This window comes from Taeniopygia guttata, chromosome 4 (assembly GCF_048771995.1).
Source record: "Taeniopygia guttata chromosome 4, bTaeGut7.mat, whole genome shotgun sequence".
Lineage (NCBI taxonomy): Eukaryota > Metazoa > Chordata > Aves > Passeriformes > Estrildidae > Taeniopygia > Taeniopygia guttata.
Genome location: NC_133028.1, coordinates 53,692,064 through 53,711,149, shown reverse-complemented (window position 1 = coordinate 53,711,149; position 19,086 = coordinate 53,692,064). Strand labels below are relative to the sequence as shown.

Here is a 19,086-nt window from a genome sequence, read left to right as displayed (position 1 = left end):
TTCACAGGAATAATACTACATGTTAGGAAAAAACTGGCTAACAATCAGATTTCTTTGACAAAAGGTGTGAAATTTGATTTTTTAAATATGGAACTCATTAGTATTATTGAATAGCCTTATCCTATTTCTCTTAGCTATAAATTATTTCCTCATACTTGGTTCCTGAGTTTTCAAAGGCTTCAGAAGTTATATAAAAGCAGGTACATGATAGAAGATTGGGCATTGTGGATGTGTTAATATATGGTAGATTTGTTTTTAACCTAAGCATACGTATTTCGGGACCCATTATCTTGTCTTTTCTTTTGATAAAGTGGTTTTAGATTGACTATTACATTCCAAGGAAATTTGATACTGATTATTTCAGTCACACAGTGACCAACACTCCTCACCTGGACAACTGTTCGTCCAGCTAGACAAGATGGAAAAATAAATGTTTTCTCCAATGTCCTCTCAGGGAAGAACCGGGTGAAAGGCAGTCTCTGGTGTGCTACACAAAATGACCAAACATCAGGACCATGACCAAGGCATGGAACAGCTCAGCTTTTGAAGCTGATACTTGCAGAAAGAGTTGTAAGTGTGAGTAACAGGTGGCAGAAGGATATGCAGAGACTATTAACATAAACATTCTTCTGTGATGCTAAACATGTGTGGTGTGAAAATCACCTTTAATTGTAGCTGTGCAGCAGCCTCTGTGCACTCACCTATGATAAACCAGACCTTTCATAAAAAAATATTGTTCATATAGGTACTAATCTGTGTTCAGTGACAACACAACACTTCATTTACATTTATTTATTGAACACTGGGATAGGCACAGAGTGTGTTTCTCTAAAAGCTTCCATGAATGTTAATGACAAGGAATATCACTTGTAGACAGCACTTGTGCCTAGGAAAATATAGAAAAGGAAAGCCAATAAAGCATCACATGAAAAATATTAGCTTGCTGAAAAGCTTTTTATGATTTGAATTAATTTTTAGTTCAGCAACACTTGTTAAGCCTATAAATAGATAAATAGTCTCTTGCCTTCCTATAGTTTTTCTCCTCTTACAGTGTGCTTTAGAAGTCTTCACATTCAGTGATTTTATTTTATTTAGTTAACACTGCAGGCTCTCTTTCAGAGAACTGCTTTGATAACAGGCTGTTTTATCTCAGTTCCTAGTACGATAAAAGCCAATTTGGAGTCACTTACTTTATACAAAACAATGCAAAGTACAAGATATTTTGATGATAATAACAACTTTTAAAAAGGATGGCCATCTGCCTTTATTCACTTCTCCTGCTTTCAGTGTCCTTTCGAGCTCCACTTTCCCTATGGAAAGATGAAATCACAGAGATCATTTTCCTGTCAGCTGCGAAGATGTGGTAACCATCTTATAAGACAAACATATGGCTGGGTCTTAAGGGCTTTTTCAAACTGGGAATTCAAATATAGGCTGCCAAGTTGTGTACAGAAGCATCTGCCACGTCAGTTCCCCATCACAATGCCTCCCTGTACCACCAGAAAGCCTGAGCTGGTGCCTGCTCTTTTCCAGGCTGGCATTTTATGGCAAAAACCAGCCACAAAAATGTAGAGCTGTGTATCTGAAGGCTTAACTTTAAACTCCTTAATCTGAATGTTTTAGGAATAGTTTGGGACAGATGAGAGTCATCCTTGTGGAGAGTTCCAGTAAAATCCCAGTTGTAAGCTGCAGGGTAAGAGCATAGAAAACTTGGAAGTTGAGCAATCTCTCCGTGTGGAACAGGGAGTGATTATTTTGAGATACACTTTAGTCCCACTGGCAATGCCATTCACACAGTCCTTATTGGGTAGGCCAAGAAGGATCTATTTATTTATTATCTATTTACTTATTATTCCATCTGATTTATTTTTGCATTTCTGCTGTCTGGTCCCTGTATCTTGCTTTATTTGTGGTCTCTTGGTTCTGATGGCTTCCCTCCTGAAGAGGGATAAACAGGAATGGCTGCATACATGGGTCTGTAGCAGCTCCTCATGGCTAACCAGAACGTGTTTCCAACTTCAACCACTTGGTCTACCTGCTGTCCAGTGCTCCTGACCTCCTCCCTTTTGTGAGGAATGTTGTCATTTGCCTCTGTGAGCTGTTATGGCTCTAATTGGAGGTTGACTTCCTTTGACCTTGAAACATGGTGTGATTCTGGTAGTGGGGTGGTCTTGACCATGCTTTCCTTCTACCGGTGGCTCTGGGAAGTGAGGTCTGCACTTAAGAGAAACACAGACAAAGGAATTTGCAGCTAACTTCCTCATCAGCTCCTCACAGGAGAAAGACCTGGATATATAGAGCTTAATAAGGCATTTTTCTCCGGGTAACCAGTGCAATTACGAGAAACTTCCTCTTTAAAATTTTTGTGTGAAGACAACTGTTTTGGTTGAAACTGTGCGTGGTGCTTGTGGGCTAAAATCCCTGTTGATGTTTTTATATAGTAATACTTTTTTTTAACTGTATGGGTTTCTTTTCTTTGCTTGGCTTTTTTGGTGGTCTATAAGCAAGGTCTCTGAAATGTTTATCAAAACAGGCTGGTGATTTTTATAAACTTTTTGTTTTGAAGAAGAATATGTCCCCCATTCTAGGAAGTTAGTTTACTTTTTCTAATTGCATGGAATTTGCCCTGAAAATCAGAGGAGGATGTGTAGGAAGCAAAAGGTGCAGGAAGTTAGATTTATTGCTATTTGTGAGGCCATTTAACACTGTTCAGAGCAGTTTTAGCTCATCAACACCCCACTGGTGAAACTCAAAATATCTATCATGTTTATCTGAGACAGCCTTCTGCAATATATCTTCATTTGTTCTTACCTAGTATTTACTCTCACCCTTTACTTTACTTTTTACCTTACTTTAAAACTTCAGTCATTTACTTCAGGAGCCAAAACTCTTTTCCCCCTTACCCCATGTACTGAATAACAAACTAATAAACAGGGAGTTAACAATTCCAGAAATATTTCCTCCACCTAAACTGTTGAATAGGAACCATGTTCCTAGCAATTGGAATCCCACTGGAAATATGCCTTGAACAGACTTAAAGCTGCAGACATTGCAATCAAAAGATTAATAGATAAGTAATTTATTATAATGAGTTACTCTCCAACATGGAGACTATTTTAAAACTTTAAGATTGCTAAAATAAGACATTTAATAAACACAAAGAGAAAAGCATTTCAGTAGCTGAATTTGAAAAAAAAACCCAGACAACCACCTTTATTCACACATCTAACATTGCCTGGAGAAAAAAAAGAGTTTTAAAAATATTGTAGTTAAGTATTTGATTAAAGAGTACAGAAAATAATTTTTCAAAAATAAATCTTTATTAGCAGTCTGGGTCAGAGAACCGTATATTCACTTTGATTAGGGTTTTCCATTGAGAGGAATAAAAATTGTGTTTCACAGGTTGCAAGTTAAAAAATATGGAAAGTGATGTATTTACATTACAAAGATGAAATTGAGTTACAGTGGCTACTAGGATAAGTGTTGCAAGCTAGACATCAGAAGAGGGATGTGAACCCAATTTACCAGGCAAATTAACTTTGTCAGAGCACTTGAGCTGGCACAAAGATAACAGCGCCTTTAGGAGACAAACTGCCTGCCTTGCTGGTGTACTCCAGTGTTTCTCTAATGATTATAAAATTCTTCAGGCAAGATTTTTTTCACCAGCCTAAGGGCACCAGAAGGTATTGATAAATGTGCAACAGAAATATAATGAAAGCTGAACTCAATGCCCTAACTCTTCATATCCTAAAACTTGCTGAAAGAGTTCTGGTTCTTTTGCTCTGCCTTACTTAAATTGTGCTCCTGCATGACATGGCTGCCACTGATTTGCAAATAGAGCTACTCAATATTTCCAGGACTTCAATAACAAGCCCAGAGAATTCCTTAAAAAATAATGTCCTGGAAAGCAGAGTAGTAGATAGAGCCTGGCTAAGCTGAAGGGCAGTGAAGCCTGTCAGCAGTGTCCATCTGAGGCAGTTCAGATACAGACTGAAATGCATTTGGCATCTCTTTCCTGATTGATAGTGAGCCTTACTCTGTTTCACCTTGTGCCCAAGGGTTTCACACTGCTTCATACAAGTAAGGTGAATGGTGTCTGGATGCAGCCAGGCATTGAATGAGGGGATCTTACCACACTTGTCAGTGCAGAAGGTTTTCTGCTATTCCCAGACTGCTCAGTGTGAGAAAGGGAAGTGGGCCTCAACGATGTACCCAAGGTTATGCCACAAATTAGTTACAAGATGGGAAGCAGTCACAAATGGTCCCCTTGTGGGATCATGGGGCTGATCTGCCTACCTAAATATAAAAGAAAAACAACCCTCTTTGCAGTGAGAAATTTAAGCCAATTTGTATTAAACAATTTACTATGAGATTTGATTTAAAAAAAATAAAAACTTTGTGAAGCTAGACTAAACAGTGTTCACAGCATAGTGGTCATCCTTTGATGTGTCACTTTAGAGAAGCTGAGGCAGAATGTGCTTTTTCTGTGTAGTTTAATAAAAATAAGGCTGTGAAACATCTTATGATGCAAAAATCCAAGACTCTCCTCAACATCTAACACTGAACCTTAAAATTACCATACCTGAATGTGGCAAATGAGTTGTGTTCATTAATTTTAGCAGCATCTGTGCCCATTTTCACCAGCTAAGTATCTAGCATTCAATATAAGCAATTTTCTTGTCCCTTTTCAATTAGTTCCATTACAGAAAATTGAACTAAATCATATCTTTTAGCAGGAACCAAGAATTCAAGAGCTAAATTTTTGCATTTAATTAAAACCTCTTCTTGAACTGTTAATTTCCTGAAAAAGATATCCAGTCATTTTTTTTCTCTGATCCACATAGTTCCTGAATTAAATGGCTCATTTACTCTGAGTTGACTCTTGAAGTGTACACTTAGGCTCCAACTCTCATGACAATCTCAGAAGATGATGGGAATCATAGCTGCTTTTCTCCTCACTTCTGGATAAAATCTCTTCAGATACAGCTTGTGTTTCTTCTGGGCCCACAGAGACATCTGGATGACCATCAGGAAAGCAAAGATGCCAACTAGCAGGGAAAAAGATTTAAAGAAAAGGCTCATGTGTGTTCTTTCACTGCTTGTTTCTGGAAATACAGTAGGGTTTATGGAAACATTTGAAGTCTCTTCTGTGGGCAAAGACAACACAGCAGTTCCTCTCAGCCTGGAAATTGCTGATACACCATAGCCAAACTCAGCGTCCACCGCGGAATTCACACAGATAACCTTCACGTTTGCTAGACACACTCTGTACCACCTCTGACTTCACCATAAATCCATATATCACAAGGCCTCCTTGGCCATGGTGCTGTCTCAATCCATGGTCTCTCTCAACCATATTTCCAGTTTACTTCTGAACTATAACACTTCTTTATTTCTACTTCTGCTGCCAACCATGACGGGGAGCTGTGCTCTAACTCCCTGCTGTGTAGAGGGAGAGCTCAACCCTAAAGCAAGTAGGCAATAGCTGCCTGATCCAGCAAATAGGCACCAAATAGGGAATAATTTTACTGCATTTGCATTTTGAAAATTCATTATCCTTTGGTTAATGTGGAGGTGGTTAATCAGAAACATCCCTTTGGCATCTGGACAAGTTACGTCTGGGACAATTACAGCAAGAATCAGTGTGCTGCATATGTTTCTGCTCCTGCCATTGTAGGGACATTGTCCCCAAACTTTCAGATGATTTCCATACCAAAGCCTAAAATCCAAGTTTCATCTTTGGAAACAAAATTTCAATTTAACTTTTGCATGATGCAGTTTAACCCACTTTTGAAATTTGTTTCTTTTCCATTTGTAAGTGACGTGGGGCTACTTCTTACAAGTAGTTTTTATAGATTTCTATTTTGAAATGGAAAAATAATTATAAACTGCATGTTTTGGAGAGCTCAGTCCCAGGGACCATATTTTTGTGAGTGTTTAGGTCTCTGAGGATGCAGCAAAGTACAGAGCAAGAGTCACAAATTCTACTAAGCAGGCTGCTCTTACGAGCATCTTGGAAGTTTATCTCATATGATAAATTTGATGGCAATATTTCCTATGCTATAAACTTTTTTGGCAAATCTTAGATTTCTAGAATTCTTTTCCATGAACACTTTAAATGCTGTCTTCATTCTGTTTCAAACTTACCTGGCAGAGTTTGTGTCATCACTGTGAAACTAATCCAAGACCCAGCCTGTTGCAAAGAAAAAGGCACAGTTAGTTCTATATTTATGTAAAGCAAAATGACAAGTTTTAAAAAGCTTCCCATGGAAAAATAGTGTGGTACTTGTATTGGAAATGGGAGAGGAAAAATAGTAAGAAATTAACCGCTCAGTGTGCTGGATGGGGTGAAGAAATGGGTGAATCTTTAAATCACTGGGGAGACTGTAGTGGAGGAAAATATAGACAAAAATCCATGTGATAGTAATGTGAGGGAAGAGGAGGGTTTGGTGGAAAAAGGTTTGTGGGAGCAAGGAGACTGATATACGATGCACAAGGATGGATGTGCAGAGGGAACTGCATGGAGGTATTGCAGATTTTCTGCAGAAAAAGGCTGAAACAGTAACCACCTACCCTTTGCACATAAGCAGAAGAAAGCCATGTACCTCATATGTATAGTTGGGACAGGATACCAGCAAGAAGAGCCACGTAAAGGGGTTGTAGGTTGGACTTGGAAAACAGGTTCTATTTCCTTGTGAAAGGGAAAAAAAAGGGTGGGGAAAATCAGAAGCAGTTTCAGTACAGGGAGAGGGGAACTGAGCCTTATCACAGCCTGCCTACATAACAGCAATCCCCTGGGCCAATACTCTCAGGGCATAACCTGTTAGAAAAGTTTCAGTGAAATCTTTTGAGGTAGCAAAAGCTGTATTTATCCCAGTGGGAAAGAACTTAAATCAGTTTTTTGGCTCTTGCTGCTTTTAAGCTGAATTAAGTCCCTTGCAAGAAATAACAAGCAGTTTCCTAACCACAGTGCTTGAAAACATTCCATAACAGAAACTGACTTCTGTGTGTGAGGTTGATCATACTGTGGTATTTTCTTGAATAGGGTGTTCTAGCGGGGAAATTACACTATTAGTGTTTGAAACCATATTTTACTTTCTGGTATATATTGTATAATCTTTATTCTCATGACACAAAAATGCAGAAACCCCAACCTGTTAAGAGCATACATATACACTGTGTAAGTATTCATGAGTCTTTCTCTGTGTATTTGAATATATGCATGTACATCTTTGCCTGAGATGAATGTGTCTAAAAACTCTGCGATATAGTTTAGAAGTTTTTGAGACTTATTTAAAATGAAATACATTTATGTCAGTCACAAGCATGCTTTAAAGAACTTCAGTGCTTAAATCCATATTTAAAGTACAGTTGTGTCTAATTAAGATAAATTTGCTATAAGTTTTGAAACAATAGCAGTGTTACTAATATTTTCTTGTCACAACTTTTTGAAGGTGTTAGACCAATGGCATGGTTACTACTTCATCTTTCTTTATTCAATGGCTGTAGGTACATAAATTACTGTGCAGCAGCAGGAGATGGATAGGTTAAGGAACAGGAATCAAAGACAGACCTTCATTGGTTTGGTGAGCTAAAGCTACGTTGATAAAGTGATTTCCAGCTTCACACATCTGCAAGACATTAAAAACATATTTTCAGTCATATGCCTAAAACGCTGTGACAATTGTGTGCAGTGCATAACCAGAACCCTCCCCATTACAACTCATTCTCTGTCTCCAAGAAATATGTATTCCAAAAAACAACCTGTCATCTCTGTCACATACACAAGTGTCCAGTGAACACTGTGGGTGCAGCCTGGGGTGAAAGCCCCTGGCACATCCTTCAGTGGGGTTCCCACGTCCAGCACGTGCAACGTGTTTGGGCCTGGGGAGGTGTGGGTTTCCTGGCTCTAAGAAATTCATTAAGATGCTGTTCTTGATTTTTTTTCTGGATTTAATCCAAGCTGGAAAGAAGCAGTTGAAAAGTTGACCTCAGATTTTGTAAAGATGCCACAAGTTAATGTCCCTACCCCTCTTCCTATATACACTTTCAAAGGTGTTCAGCAGATCAGGAAGGAAAAAAAAGCTATTAAAAAACCAGTAGTCTGTAAAAGGCAGGCTGGTTGAATGGATGTAGTCAGGTATTGATAAAGGAAGGGAGACAGTACTATTCCTGGTTCTGGAACTCTCTGGTTATGCTGTTTCCAGCCATAACCAGTTTCTCAAAGCTGGTCTCTAACATTTAGGTATTTCAAACCTTTGGGAGAAGTACTGTTTCTATCCATTTGGCTATACAGCCTGTAGCACAGGCTGATTTCAGACTTGCTTTTGGTATTTCATCAGTTACGACTGCTGAAGAATGACAATCAATATTTACCCATATTTAAAATGAAAACTGGTACGAAAATCAGTTTAAATTCCTGAAGAAGATGACCTGTCATCACAACTGTGTAATTTTATGGTTTTCATTTTTCCCCTACTCTTTGAAGAAAAATAAAATTGTGTATACAGTTCAAGCTTAGGCCGAATTAATCTTGCTTCTTAATTTCTGGGTTTGAAGACTGATTTGTCCTCTCAATTTGAAAAAAAAAATGCAGTGTTTAAAAAGTTGCATTTTCTTATATAATTTGTCATTCTATATTTTGCAATGGTCAAAAATATTTAAGAAATTAAAACAAGAAGGAAAATATTAAAACCTGGAGATGTTAAAAATATGAAGTCACAAAATTAATACAAAAAAGGAAGAGCTTCAGCTGTCATTTTTAAGTCAATTCTGAAAATCATCCATAACAATTTTTTGTTAAAGCTAATTGAAAGAAATATGCAATTTCATTTTATATTGAAATGTGCTATTATCTGAAAAAACATTGTAGATAGAGGTATTGCTGAAGAATTTTCCCCTTTTTGGCAGATTTTTGTGGGGTTTGTTTGGAAGACTTAAATCAGGTTTAATTCATAAATAGACCTGTTATTAGCTGTTATTCTGCATGGTTAGGTAGGTACAGTTCAAATCCTGCTGTCCTTTTAAATTCTTTTAATTCCAATTAATTGACAATCCTCTACTATAAATACTAGATGTAAAACACTAAGCAGCCAGAAAATGAAATTCCATTATAAAATACCATATCAGAAGCTATAACTCTAAGAATAGCAATGGACATAATTTTAATTTACATACTTCCAATTATGAGCTGGTAACGTGATTTGTTTTTTCTGATTGCTATTATTTTAAAGAAATAGGTTTTGTGGTTAGAAGAGATTTTGTAAAACACTATAGCTAATGAGATGACTATAGTAATGTAGAGCAAGAGATATTCACACACTATTTTATTTTGTATGTTGATGTTTTAAATTAGTTGTCTGGGAATCTGCCAACACAAAATCTGAAAGGGACAGGTCTTGAGTTTCCATGGGTAGGGAGTTCTCAAAAGAGCTGTAGGAATTCAGAGCCTAGACCAGGTGCCTGATGCAGATCTTAAAGGGATTGACATATTTCATAGCAAACACCCCCAACAGGACTCATCCCTTTGCTTGATGGCAGCATTTTCCTTACAGGGCATGTTCCACTGATGCAGGGAAGGATGTTTCAAAGGAAAAGGAGGCTTTCTCTAAGCAGAGACTTTGATGAGGACTAGTTTTGCTGGCAGCACTGAATATTCAGGCAAGCAATTTGCTTGGATTCAAACACCCCCTGAGCCTGGGAAGGGTGCACACAGCAAGGTTCTGGGCATACTGCTGGCCACCAGTGCCACAACCTCCTGTCTCTGCAGTACTGGGCTATTGCTTTTGGCTCTAGAGCATCATGGAGTGTGTGAACTTCCTCACAGAAGTATTTTTCTTGTCTTTGCTGTACCTTATTAGAGCAAAAAAAGCTGAGAACTGTGTGGACAGACCCAGAGACAAATACTGCCAAAACTGTGACATTTAAGGGTCCTGTTTTACAAAAGCATTTAAATATTGCTAACAAGTTTTTGGATATTTTTCTGAATAGCATTTGCCTAAAGAAGCCTAGACATATTATTGTCCCATCACTCTATCATATTTCTGAAAACTGATCTGTATCTGATTTTCAAAGAGGATGCTTTGGGTACTGGCCCAGCAGTTCCAGAGGACAGAGAGGATATACATTTCCATGAGAACTTCTTACCAAGCCTCTGTCTCACTATAAAGTTATGTTCAAACAGCAGGCTGGGTTTGATGAAGAAGTTTTGATGAAAGAAATCTCAGCCATCCTTCATCGGCTGCACCTTCCCTTGGTTTATCCCAATTTTGCAGGGTTTATTTATATAATTTTTAATAGCTGTGGATGTACACTATTCGGGGTACACTGAACTATTGCAAAGTCTGCTTGGCATGTAATTCTTCAGTGTTTTAAAATGACACGTTTCAGTCTATCTAAATATTAGTGTTCTAACACAATTACCAGTAGTAATAATGCTGATGATGTTCTCACAGCTCTCAAATACAGTACTTCAGTTTAAACTCTGTGTACATAAATATTAGTAGGACACTTCCTGACTGAGAAACCTTAATAGATTAGTAGTAAATCCAGTCAAGCTACACAAGGCTGTGGACATGGACTTATATGTATTTATACACACAAATGCACAGAAGCATTACTGCATTTTACTAAATTGTGAGTTAATCCTATTCCATTATCATAAATAAAACTTCATTTTTGTACATACCAGAAAAGCAAGAGCAGCGTAAGAAACTTGTTTGTGGCCAAATGCTAGAAAACAGAATGAAATTATAAATTGCATTTTACGGTATGCACATGGTTTGCTATGGATGAAATTAATCTAGTGCTGAGGAGCAGAAATGCTTCTTTCCTGACAGGCTCTGCAGAAAGATTGGATATTACCACACACAGTATGAAGACAATACAACCAGTAACAGCACTCTAGAAATGCCAGTTTTACACCACTGATCTCAAGGCACTTTTCACCCAACTGTTTTTAGTATTTGCCAGCTTCATATATCCAAGTGTTTTGTCAAAGCAGCTGGTGGGGGTGAATCCCTTGAAAAGGCAAGGAGGGGAGTGGACTTAAGGTCAGTGTCAAATCAGGCCAAGAATTGCAGCCTTATCCATAGACCCTCCTACTTCCATGAGCAGAAAACTCAATACATAACCTATCCATTATCTTCTTTTTACTTTAGTAGTGAGGCAATTATGAGGCTTTACTACACAGCCACTACCTGTTTCACAGTCATGCAAGAAATACATTTAACATTTGTAAATTTTACCTGCCATCTGGCTGCCCCCTCCTTTTTGTGGTTGTCCCCAAACTAGTGTAGGGCTCTACCATGTTCATGTCCAAAGGTTTACAATTCCCAAGCAAACCTTGGTCATAGCTGGGGGACACAAACCATGTGTACATACCTCACTTGCCTTGGCCATGTCTCATCAAGACTTTACTTTTGAGAACTCCTTTTTACTGACTGGCACAGGACTCCTCTGTGGTGCCAAAGGCATTTTAAGGCAGTGGCAAGCAATTAGAAATATTTCTTGTGGATGCTTCCTCTTTTGTGTCTTGAACAAAGAGTTTCCCCTATAAAGAAGCTGCACTTGATTTGATAGCCCAGACTGCTAAAAGCTGTGTCTAGGGAGGTTTCTGCATTGTTTGCAGCATTGTTGTTAAAGCCACATCAAATACAGCTGTCATTCAATGAATCACATAATTTTGAAATAGAACTTTTGTACTAGTTTGAAAGAAAAGCAAGTGTCATCTAGGAGAAATTTTTTATTGAAGAAGCTTAGCAATTTAACTAAGTGTAAATAAAAATGGCAAAGCAAATGCTTCTGTCCTGAAGTTCATATATAAATCTGAGATACAGATGAAAAGAAAGACTAGGGTACAACAAGGAAAGTGAAGTAGCAGAAAATAAAACCTGTGCCAATTATTCTCAAAAGAAGCAAAAGTGCACAGAGCAAACAGAAAAAAAATCATGAAGAAACAGAAGTGCAACAATAAAACATGATAAGAGGGAACAAAATGATGGATGAAATGCAAAAATTAAAAAAATAGATCTTTGTGTTAGCAGCAGTATGTGATGGATTTTTACTGGTTTCTCAGGAAAAAAAAAAAAAAACCAAACAACCCTAATTTTCATGGAAAGGCTGTATCTTTAGCAAATAAGTATCTCCTCCAAGCAAATGCAACCAGCTCTATTTCTCTCCTGCCCTCTTTAATACAAATGTTGTGAAGATGAGCAAAATGTATTGATCTTTGTTTTTTCTCTGCTTGTCCAAATTGTCCTGTTCATAAACTGGACAGCAATTGACCATTGCTGAACAGGCACAAAGATTCAGTGGCACAAAACAGAGGTGCTTCCAACACAACAAACTTCGTCCTGACGGGGAGCAAAGACTAATTTCTGGCTGGATCAGCCATATCATTTAATGTGGGAGCAATTTACACGGCAAAGACTTTGTCAAAGCGAGTTTGTCAGTTTTGTGTTCTACCCATACCTACATGGCGGTGTGTACCGTGGATGGTTGACGTAGTATGCAATCCAGGATGTGAATCCCCAGTAAAAGGCACAGCCCTGGAACAGACAGATAATTTTTTTTGAAAGGGCAATAAGGAAGTGCAAACTGTAGCTTTAAAAGTATAAATTCTGCCAAATGGAAAACCTGGGTGACCATTGAAAGACTTTGCAGTTGCTTGTGAGCTTTAGAATATATATCTTTCTAAGATGCTGTGAAGCCAGTAAAAAATAAATTTTGGATACAGTGTAGAATTTTTTTATTATTGTGTTGAATGTATTTTATTCCTGTTACAGGAATTGGCACTTGTCTTCTCCTTTTTTGATTTTACTGCTGAAGATTACATTTATATGAGTAGTGCTATAGAGGGCCCTCTCCAAGTCTAGGGCTGCTTAACACAGCTGAGCTGTTACTGTACCTGAAATTTGCCATTTCCAAGCAAGATAGAGCAAGAGAAACAGAAATCTAAACCAGACAAAACAAGAAAAAGTGAAACCCTGTATTGTAGCCATGTCTTAAAATCCTTCACCAAAATCCTAAATGTTTTAAGGGAGGGTCTTTACATCACACTGAATGGGATGGAGGCGTGATACAAAATGGCCAAGATAGAGCATATAAAATAAAAGAAAAGAAAGCCTGTGAGTAATGACACACTGTTGAAATTCAGGAGGCTTTGGAAGAGAAAAGACCTGGCCAGCTCAGTATCTTCCTGCCTGAGGCCTCCATCTATAGAAGAAGAATGGGTTTTTTCCTACTTGTAATTTGATTTTCCCTCCCTTGCACAAGGCTGTCTCTTGCTCTGTATTTATATTGCACCAAGGAAGTAGTGTATGATTTCTGTCAACACTGCTGGATGTTGCAGCAGCAGCTATCACCATTAAATAGCACTGAGTCTGAAAAATATCCTGGAGTTGACAATCAGCCCCTTGGGTGAATGAGTCAAAGTGGACATTTACATGCAGGAGCAAAAATGGACATGATTTCAGTTTATGTCCTTGGGAACACAATCCTGAAATCCACCCTGTTATCTGTATTTTCACTAAACATAACTCCTGGAGCTACAAAACAAATTAATTTTTATTTCCCTATCTTCTTCCAAGGACTCACAAGATGATAAAAATATTGTCACCTTTATCATATTTTTCAAAGGAGTGTGCCCTTCCGAAAACTTGTGAACAAATAATGTCTCCAGAAGATGTCTGATGTAGTGTAAACAGTGACAGAAGCAGGCCAAGCTGCAAGAGAAAAAAAAAAAAAAGAAAGGAAATTAAGGTAAGTGAAAGATTATTTTTATTACTTCACAGTTAACATCATTAAAGGAGTAAGACCTAATATTCCAAACTGCAGTCACATTAAAATTGTGGGATTTAAGATACTGTCTCAATTGAAGCATCTGGGACCAAAGATTAATGGAATCATTTTCAGTGCTAGACAAAGTTGCTTGCATTTTGCGGGGAAGCAACTTATTTTTACTAGCCTTGAAATAAAATGAGCTCCTCAAGCTCTGAATGTGATACATAGTCCTGACAACAGATTTAGATAGGACAGCTGCGTATACAGCCAGGCGTCTGACGTGCTTTTCCAAAAGATGTCTCCCACGTTTTAAGGCCACCTTAATGCTCCTGTAGGATGTGTCTGACATTTAAAAACATTCTGAATAACTTCTGAATGGTTTCCTTGTCCTTTTCCAACTCAAGTAGCTGCATGGAGGTAGTTTGTTCTTCATTTCCTTGTGGACACAAAATGAGATTTTGTTGCAAGTTTATCCATTCTGATGGCTTTTTTGTTGCCTGTTATAAAGAAATGAAGCAATTGTGGTAGAAATTATTATATTGATTCTCTTTTGAGTAAGATTATGAAACAATAACAGGCACTGCTGATTTGCTTCCGAGAATGAGCTGCAGCTCATAGTGATTGAATTTCAGAAACAAATGTCAGGAGTGATTCTTAATGGCATTTTATCTTGGTTACATTTACCATACTACCATAGCTCCTCTTCTGCAAACCAATTATAAGACATAAATGAAAAGTGGTTTTCAGCATGTGAAATCTCAAATAATTTTATTATGCATTGTGTATGGTAGCTAAAGTCAAAGATTAAACAATTTCAAAGTAATTAAACCAGAGAGAGTTGAGCTAAGAGAATTTTGAACAATTAACGCCTTATCCAAAGCCTGGAGCAAACTCCCAACTTCGCTGGAAATTTTTAAATTAATTTGGCTTAGGATGGGGACCTCAGATGAACCTGTTAAGGAGTAGTCACTGGCAGGATTCTGCACAACCCTTGCCCACATAAAAGAAGGCAAAGACATTGCAGGTTCTTCTGTGCTGCCAGAAACCCTCTCCTTTTAAGCATATGCACAAGAGAAGGAAGAAAAGTATCTTGCAGCTCTGGATTTGAATTCAATTATTCTGTGTTCTCATTCCCAGCTCCACTAACTCCCTTAATGTCTCTCCAAGTGCCTGTTCCTCCATCTGTAAATGGCATTATTACTCACTGTATTTCTCTGCTGTACCAGTTCCCCTGATTCTGCAATCACAGTGTGGAAGTGCATGGGAAAGCTGTACAGTCCTTGAGCCTCTTAGGTGCCTGTGTACCCTCCTATAAGTGGTACAGCTTATGCAGGTGACAGGCTTTCCTTGATCACTTGTCACCTTTTGCCAGGCACTAATCACCCAGAATGGGGACAATTCCACTGATTTCCTTTCGTTCCTTTAAGTGTGAAAGTTCCCAGTCTGCCTGGTGCATTCTACCACCATCCTGTGGAGATGCTTCTTTTGAGTTTCTTGACCTGACTCATGACATGTACACCTGTTGAATTTCCTCCTTCCCATGCCTAGGTGAGAGCTGGTGTGGGGTTAGTTATCTTCTGTGCTGGATGCTGATGCTGCTCATCTCAAGGGCAGGAATGTGCTTTAAGGCAACTGGGAGTGGGGCACCTGAAGTCTTGTCCTCTCTGTCAAGCATGACTTTGAGTTACTACCCACTGTGATTTTTATTTCACTTTCTGACTTGATGTCAAAGTATTTGGAGAAAACACTGCATCTCCATGGTAACCAGGTGCAGTGACCTTTGCTGGGATCCCATTTTTGGTCAAGCTTATGAGTGTTGCTAAAATGACTAACAGGTATTGGTAATAACTGAATATGACACCAGGCAGGCAGCCTCAGACCCTCTGTAACATCCTCAGCTCTGGAAATGCAATCTCCATCCCTTAAGTTTCTTATGATCCGGGAAAATAATTCCCATAAGTGTCACTTACTGAACCACTGGGTGACGGAAGTTCTTCCTGCTTTCCACTTGATCATAAATAGTTGAGAGGCGAATATAAAAGAGCAGATATATGAGAAGAGGTCCGGTGTATTCTGTTAGAAAAAACTAGAAATGAAAAATAAAATAGCTGTGACAGAGTAGAAAATTGTATCAGGAAAGGTGTGAGAGAAAGAATACCCCTATCCACAATCCCTATTCATCCTTCAAATGACTTTTGGCTTCGTTTTCAGGACTTAAATGACACATAGGGGATTATTCTGCAGTCTCTTTAGCAGAGTTTACTCCATCTAGGAAATGAGAGATAGGTTTCTGTGCAGAACATTAACCCAGTCAGGAATGCTTCATGGAAGGCTGTCAATATCACAGTTATCTCCTCTTTATATTTTGGCTGTGCCATCAGGTGCCTATTTGGAATCTAACACTGAAAAACAAGGCCAAGAAACTGAAGGCAGCCTGCTTTCTGCCAGTGCTTTTTGCAATTAAGTGGTACAACAGTTAAAAGCCAACTAGGCATGAGAGAAGCAAACACAGCTTTGAAACCTGGAAGCTTGTAGGGTCATCTGGAACAGAGGCTATCATTGCTTGAAAATTGGTAGAGGATGGAAGAGCAGGACCAGCCTGCATCGTGCTTTGATCTCTTTTTTGGTTACTGTGTGGTTCTCCTCCCTGTGCAGGCACCAGCAGAAATAGTCTGTGGTGGGCAGACTGGACAAATTACCCTACTGTGATGAAAACAAAGTAATAATTTCATCTCACTATTGTCACCCCTGCTAGGCACAGAGAGCTAAGAAGGAAGGGCAGGGAGAAAAGGCAGAGTCATGGAGATGACATGAGCCACCCTCAGTTTTAAGGTCTGACTTTGGTTGGGTGCAGTCTATATTGTTTTTTGTTGGGGAATGTTCTTAAGCCACACACAGATGGAAGAAGTAAAATGACATTAGAGTGATGAGAGGTCTAGATTTGATCACCTGTCACTGACCACTGGACTGAATCCCAGAATAAAATGGAAGTGGTGTAGTCCTACATGTTTACAATGACTGGCAAATCATGGCTCAAGTGCCTATCATTGCTTCAGGGAGAAAGATTTATAACTGGTGGGTTATTTAGCTTTATGGTGTCTATTGGCACTGCTGTAGAGTTGTAATAAATAAACACCTGTGGCTTAAGGAAGCAACACTGACTTTAGATCACCTTTTACAGAACTGGTATTTGGCCCCCCAGCAGGCTGTTCTAATCGCTCTTCAGAAGAACATTGAAAGGGAAAGGTTTTCCTGCAGGAATATCTGGCAATTAGGTTCCCTTTTCCTCTGTTACAGGACAAAACCTTTTGAAATTTTATCCTTTTATAGCAGAACAGTCTCTGAAAGTAACAACAGACTTAAGTGTTCTCTACCAGGGGAACATCAAATTCCCTTTTGTTCCACATGGCATCATGACTCCTGTGCTCCATTTAGACTACACGATCCCAAGAGCAGGTGTGTGTTTGTGTGTGTATAAAAAGATTTAATCCAGGAGTCCAAGAGCACTCATTGTGGAAAACCTCACAGCCAAGGGCTTATTAGAATTTTGTCCTGATAGCAGTTGTATGGATCTGTTCCAAAATGTGAGCCCACTGTGTTTGGCACTCTGCAAACGTGGTAAGGGATGGCCTCTGCTATTTAAGCCTAACACACTAAATCTAGACCATGGTGGTGTAGGGGACAGAGGTGCAGGTCAGAGGAAGAGCCTGGAATGAGCTGCTTTGTCCAGTGTAGCTTTTTCTCTCTGCCATGAGCTGCACCACAAAGTACAACCATAACTGCCAGCTTTCAACATCTGTTTGGCACAAGCACATTACAAAGCTGCCAGGAAGAGTTTGGCAGGACTTAGCACCAAGTTGTGTTTACTTGTAACTGCATCAAGTGCTCCCCCTTTACCCCCTGACTGATTTCTGATGTTGAAAAGAGAAGGAGAGTTTTGAGATTTAGTAAAAAATCCAGTCTCTTTTTAAAAGCCAAAGCTCCAGACACAAGATAATCGAATCCTTGTGATGGGGTTTGATGTAGGAAGGGGGGATGCATGAGTGCAACTCAGAGAAGCAGTTGACAGCACTCACTCTTGAGCTGGGGTTTGTGGAGGGGAGCAGCATGAGGATGCTCAGGGTGGGGACAGGGTTCAGTCTTGTCTGTGTGTTAGTCACGTCACCCAGTTGGAAGCATGTGGTGCAGGCTCAGCCATGAGATTTGCAATCACACTGGGCACTGTCTGGCAGGCAGGACTGCTTTTGCCTTTGTCATAACTGAGTCACAAATTATGATCTTAACTATGATCAGTAACATTCTGTTTTAGAGGACGAGGCTCAATTTGCTGCAGTAGTTTTTGCTGTTGTTTAGTTTAGTTTAGGTAAGTTTCAGACTCTTTCCTTCTGTTACATCTCCCATGCTGTGATCACTGCTTGCATTCTCTGGCCTACTGATTTTTAATTTGTCATAAATGAAAAACAAGTTCCAGAAATGCAGGCAGAGAAACTGCTAAAAATTCCCATGAATTCAAGCAGATAAATGGGAAAGTAGTCTTAAATTAACACAACATTACAATTATTAGTTCTACCCACTGGCAATCAAGGGCAAGCACCGTTCTTTTACTATTGATTCTCAATGGTTATATGCAATTAAGCCTAATTAGTATCTTCATACTCATCCTATAGCTGACTAATTTCTGGGCTTGGGGAGTTACTTGTTGTGTCAAGGATCAGGTCAATCCATCATTCATATAGGTGCTCAAAATTAGTAATCTCTGCTGACACACTCTGCAAAAATAACAATCACATTTTAAGCAAAGGCCTGAAAGTAATAACATTGTAGCTTGTTGTTTCTGGGAAAAAAAAATATCTTTTTTTCTTTTTTTTAAAGTGATCATTTAAAACACAGAGCACATTTACCCTGTAGAAATGTAAAAAGAATATAGAAAAACAAACAAACAAAAGCACCAAACCCCAATATTTAGAAAAAAAAATATTTTTTCTTTGCCATCTTGTGGTCCTGCCTAGATTATTTTGATGTGTTTGGTACAACCAAATATGGTGATCCATAATAAACACAAATATCTTTTCCTAGAGGAGCAGTATGTCTCTATAACAATGAGCATATCTCAATAAGATTTAACTGTTGAACTCATCATAAACTCCCTGAAGAGATAAAACAGGAGATTGCCTTTTTTTTTCCACATCTGTACATTCTTCTTCATATCTTGCACAGTGCCCAGTTCTCTTACCTTCCTTCTCTCCTCTCCAGTGTCTGACATTATATACTCTGTAGACCTCTTATTCTCGGTAACAGAGAAAG

General features: G+C 38.7%; 1 protein-coding gene across 3 annotated transcripts in view; it reads right to left on the bottom strand.

Moving 5' to 3' along the window:
- Positions 1–3,298: 3,298 nt before the first annotated feature.
- Positions 3,299–19,086, bottom strand: part of TECRL (trans-2,3-enoyl-CoA reductase like) — a 58,627-nt gene continuing 42,839 nt past the window's right edge. For 2 of the 3 annotated variants that reach the window (XM_072928612.1, XM_002191090.6), the window contains exons 5-12: positions 15,753–15,868; positions 13,619–13,724; positions 12,476–12,548; positions 10,688–10,731; positions 7,574–7,631; positions 6,606–6,691; positions 6,148–6,193; positions 3,299–5,048 (exon numbers count right to left, since the gene is read on the bottom strand). In XM_072928612.1, the coding sequence (XP_072784713.1) occupies positions 4,921–5,048; positions 6,148–6,193; positions 6,606–6,691; positions 7,574–7,631; positions 10,688–10,731; positions 12,476–12,548; positions 13,619–13,724; positions 15,753–15,868 (657 nt within the window). In that variant the 3' untranslated portion in view covers positions 3,299–4,920. Of the gene's footprint in view, positions 5,049–6,147; positions 6,194–6,573; positions 6,692–7,573; positions 7,632–10,687; positions 10,732–12,475; positions 12,549–13,618; positions 13,725–15,752; positions 15,869–19,086 lie in introns of all 3 variants that reach the window. The other variant, XM_030271738.4, reaches the window with a different exon arrangement.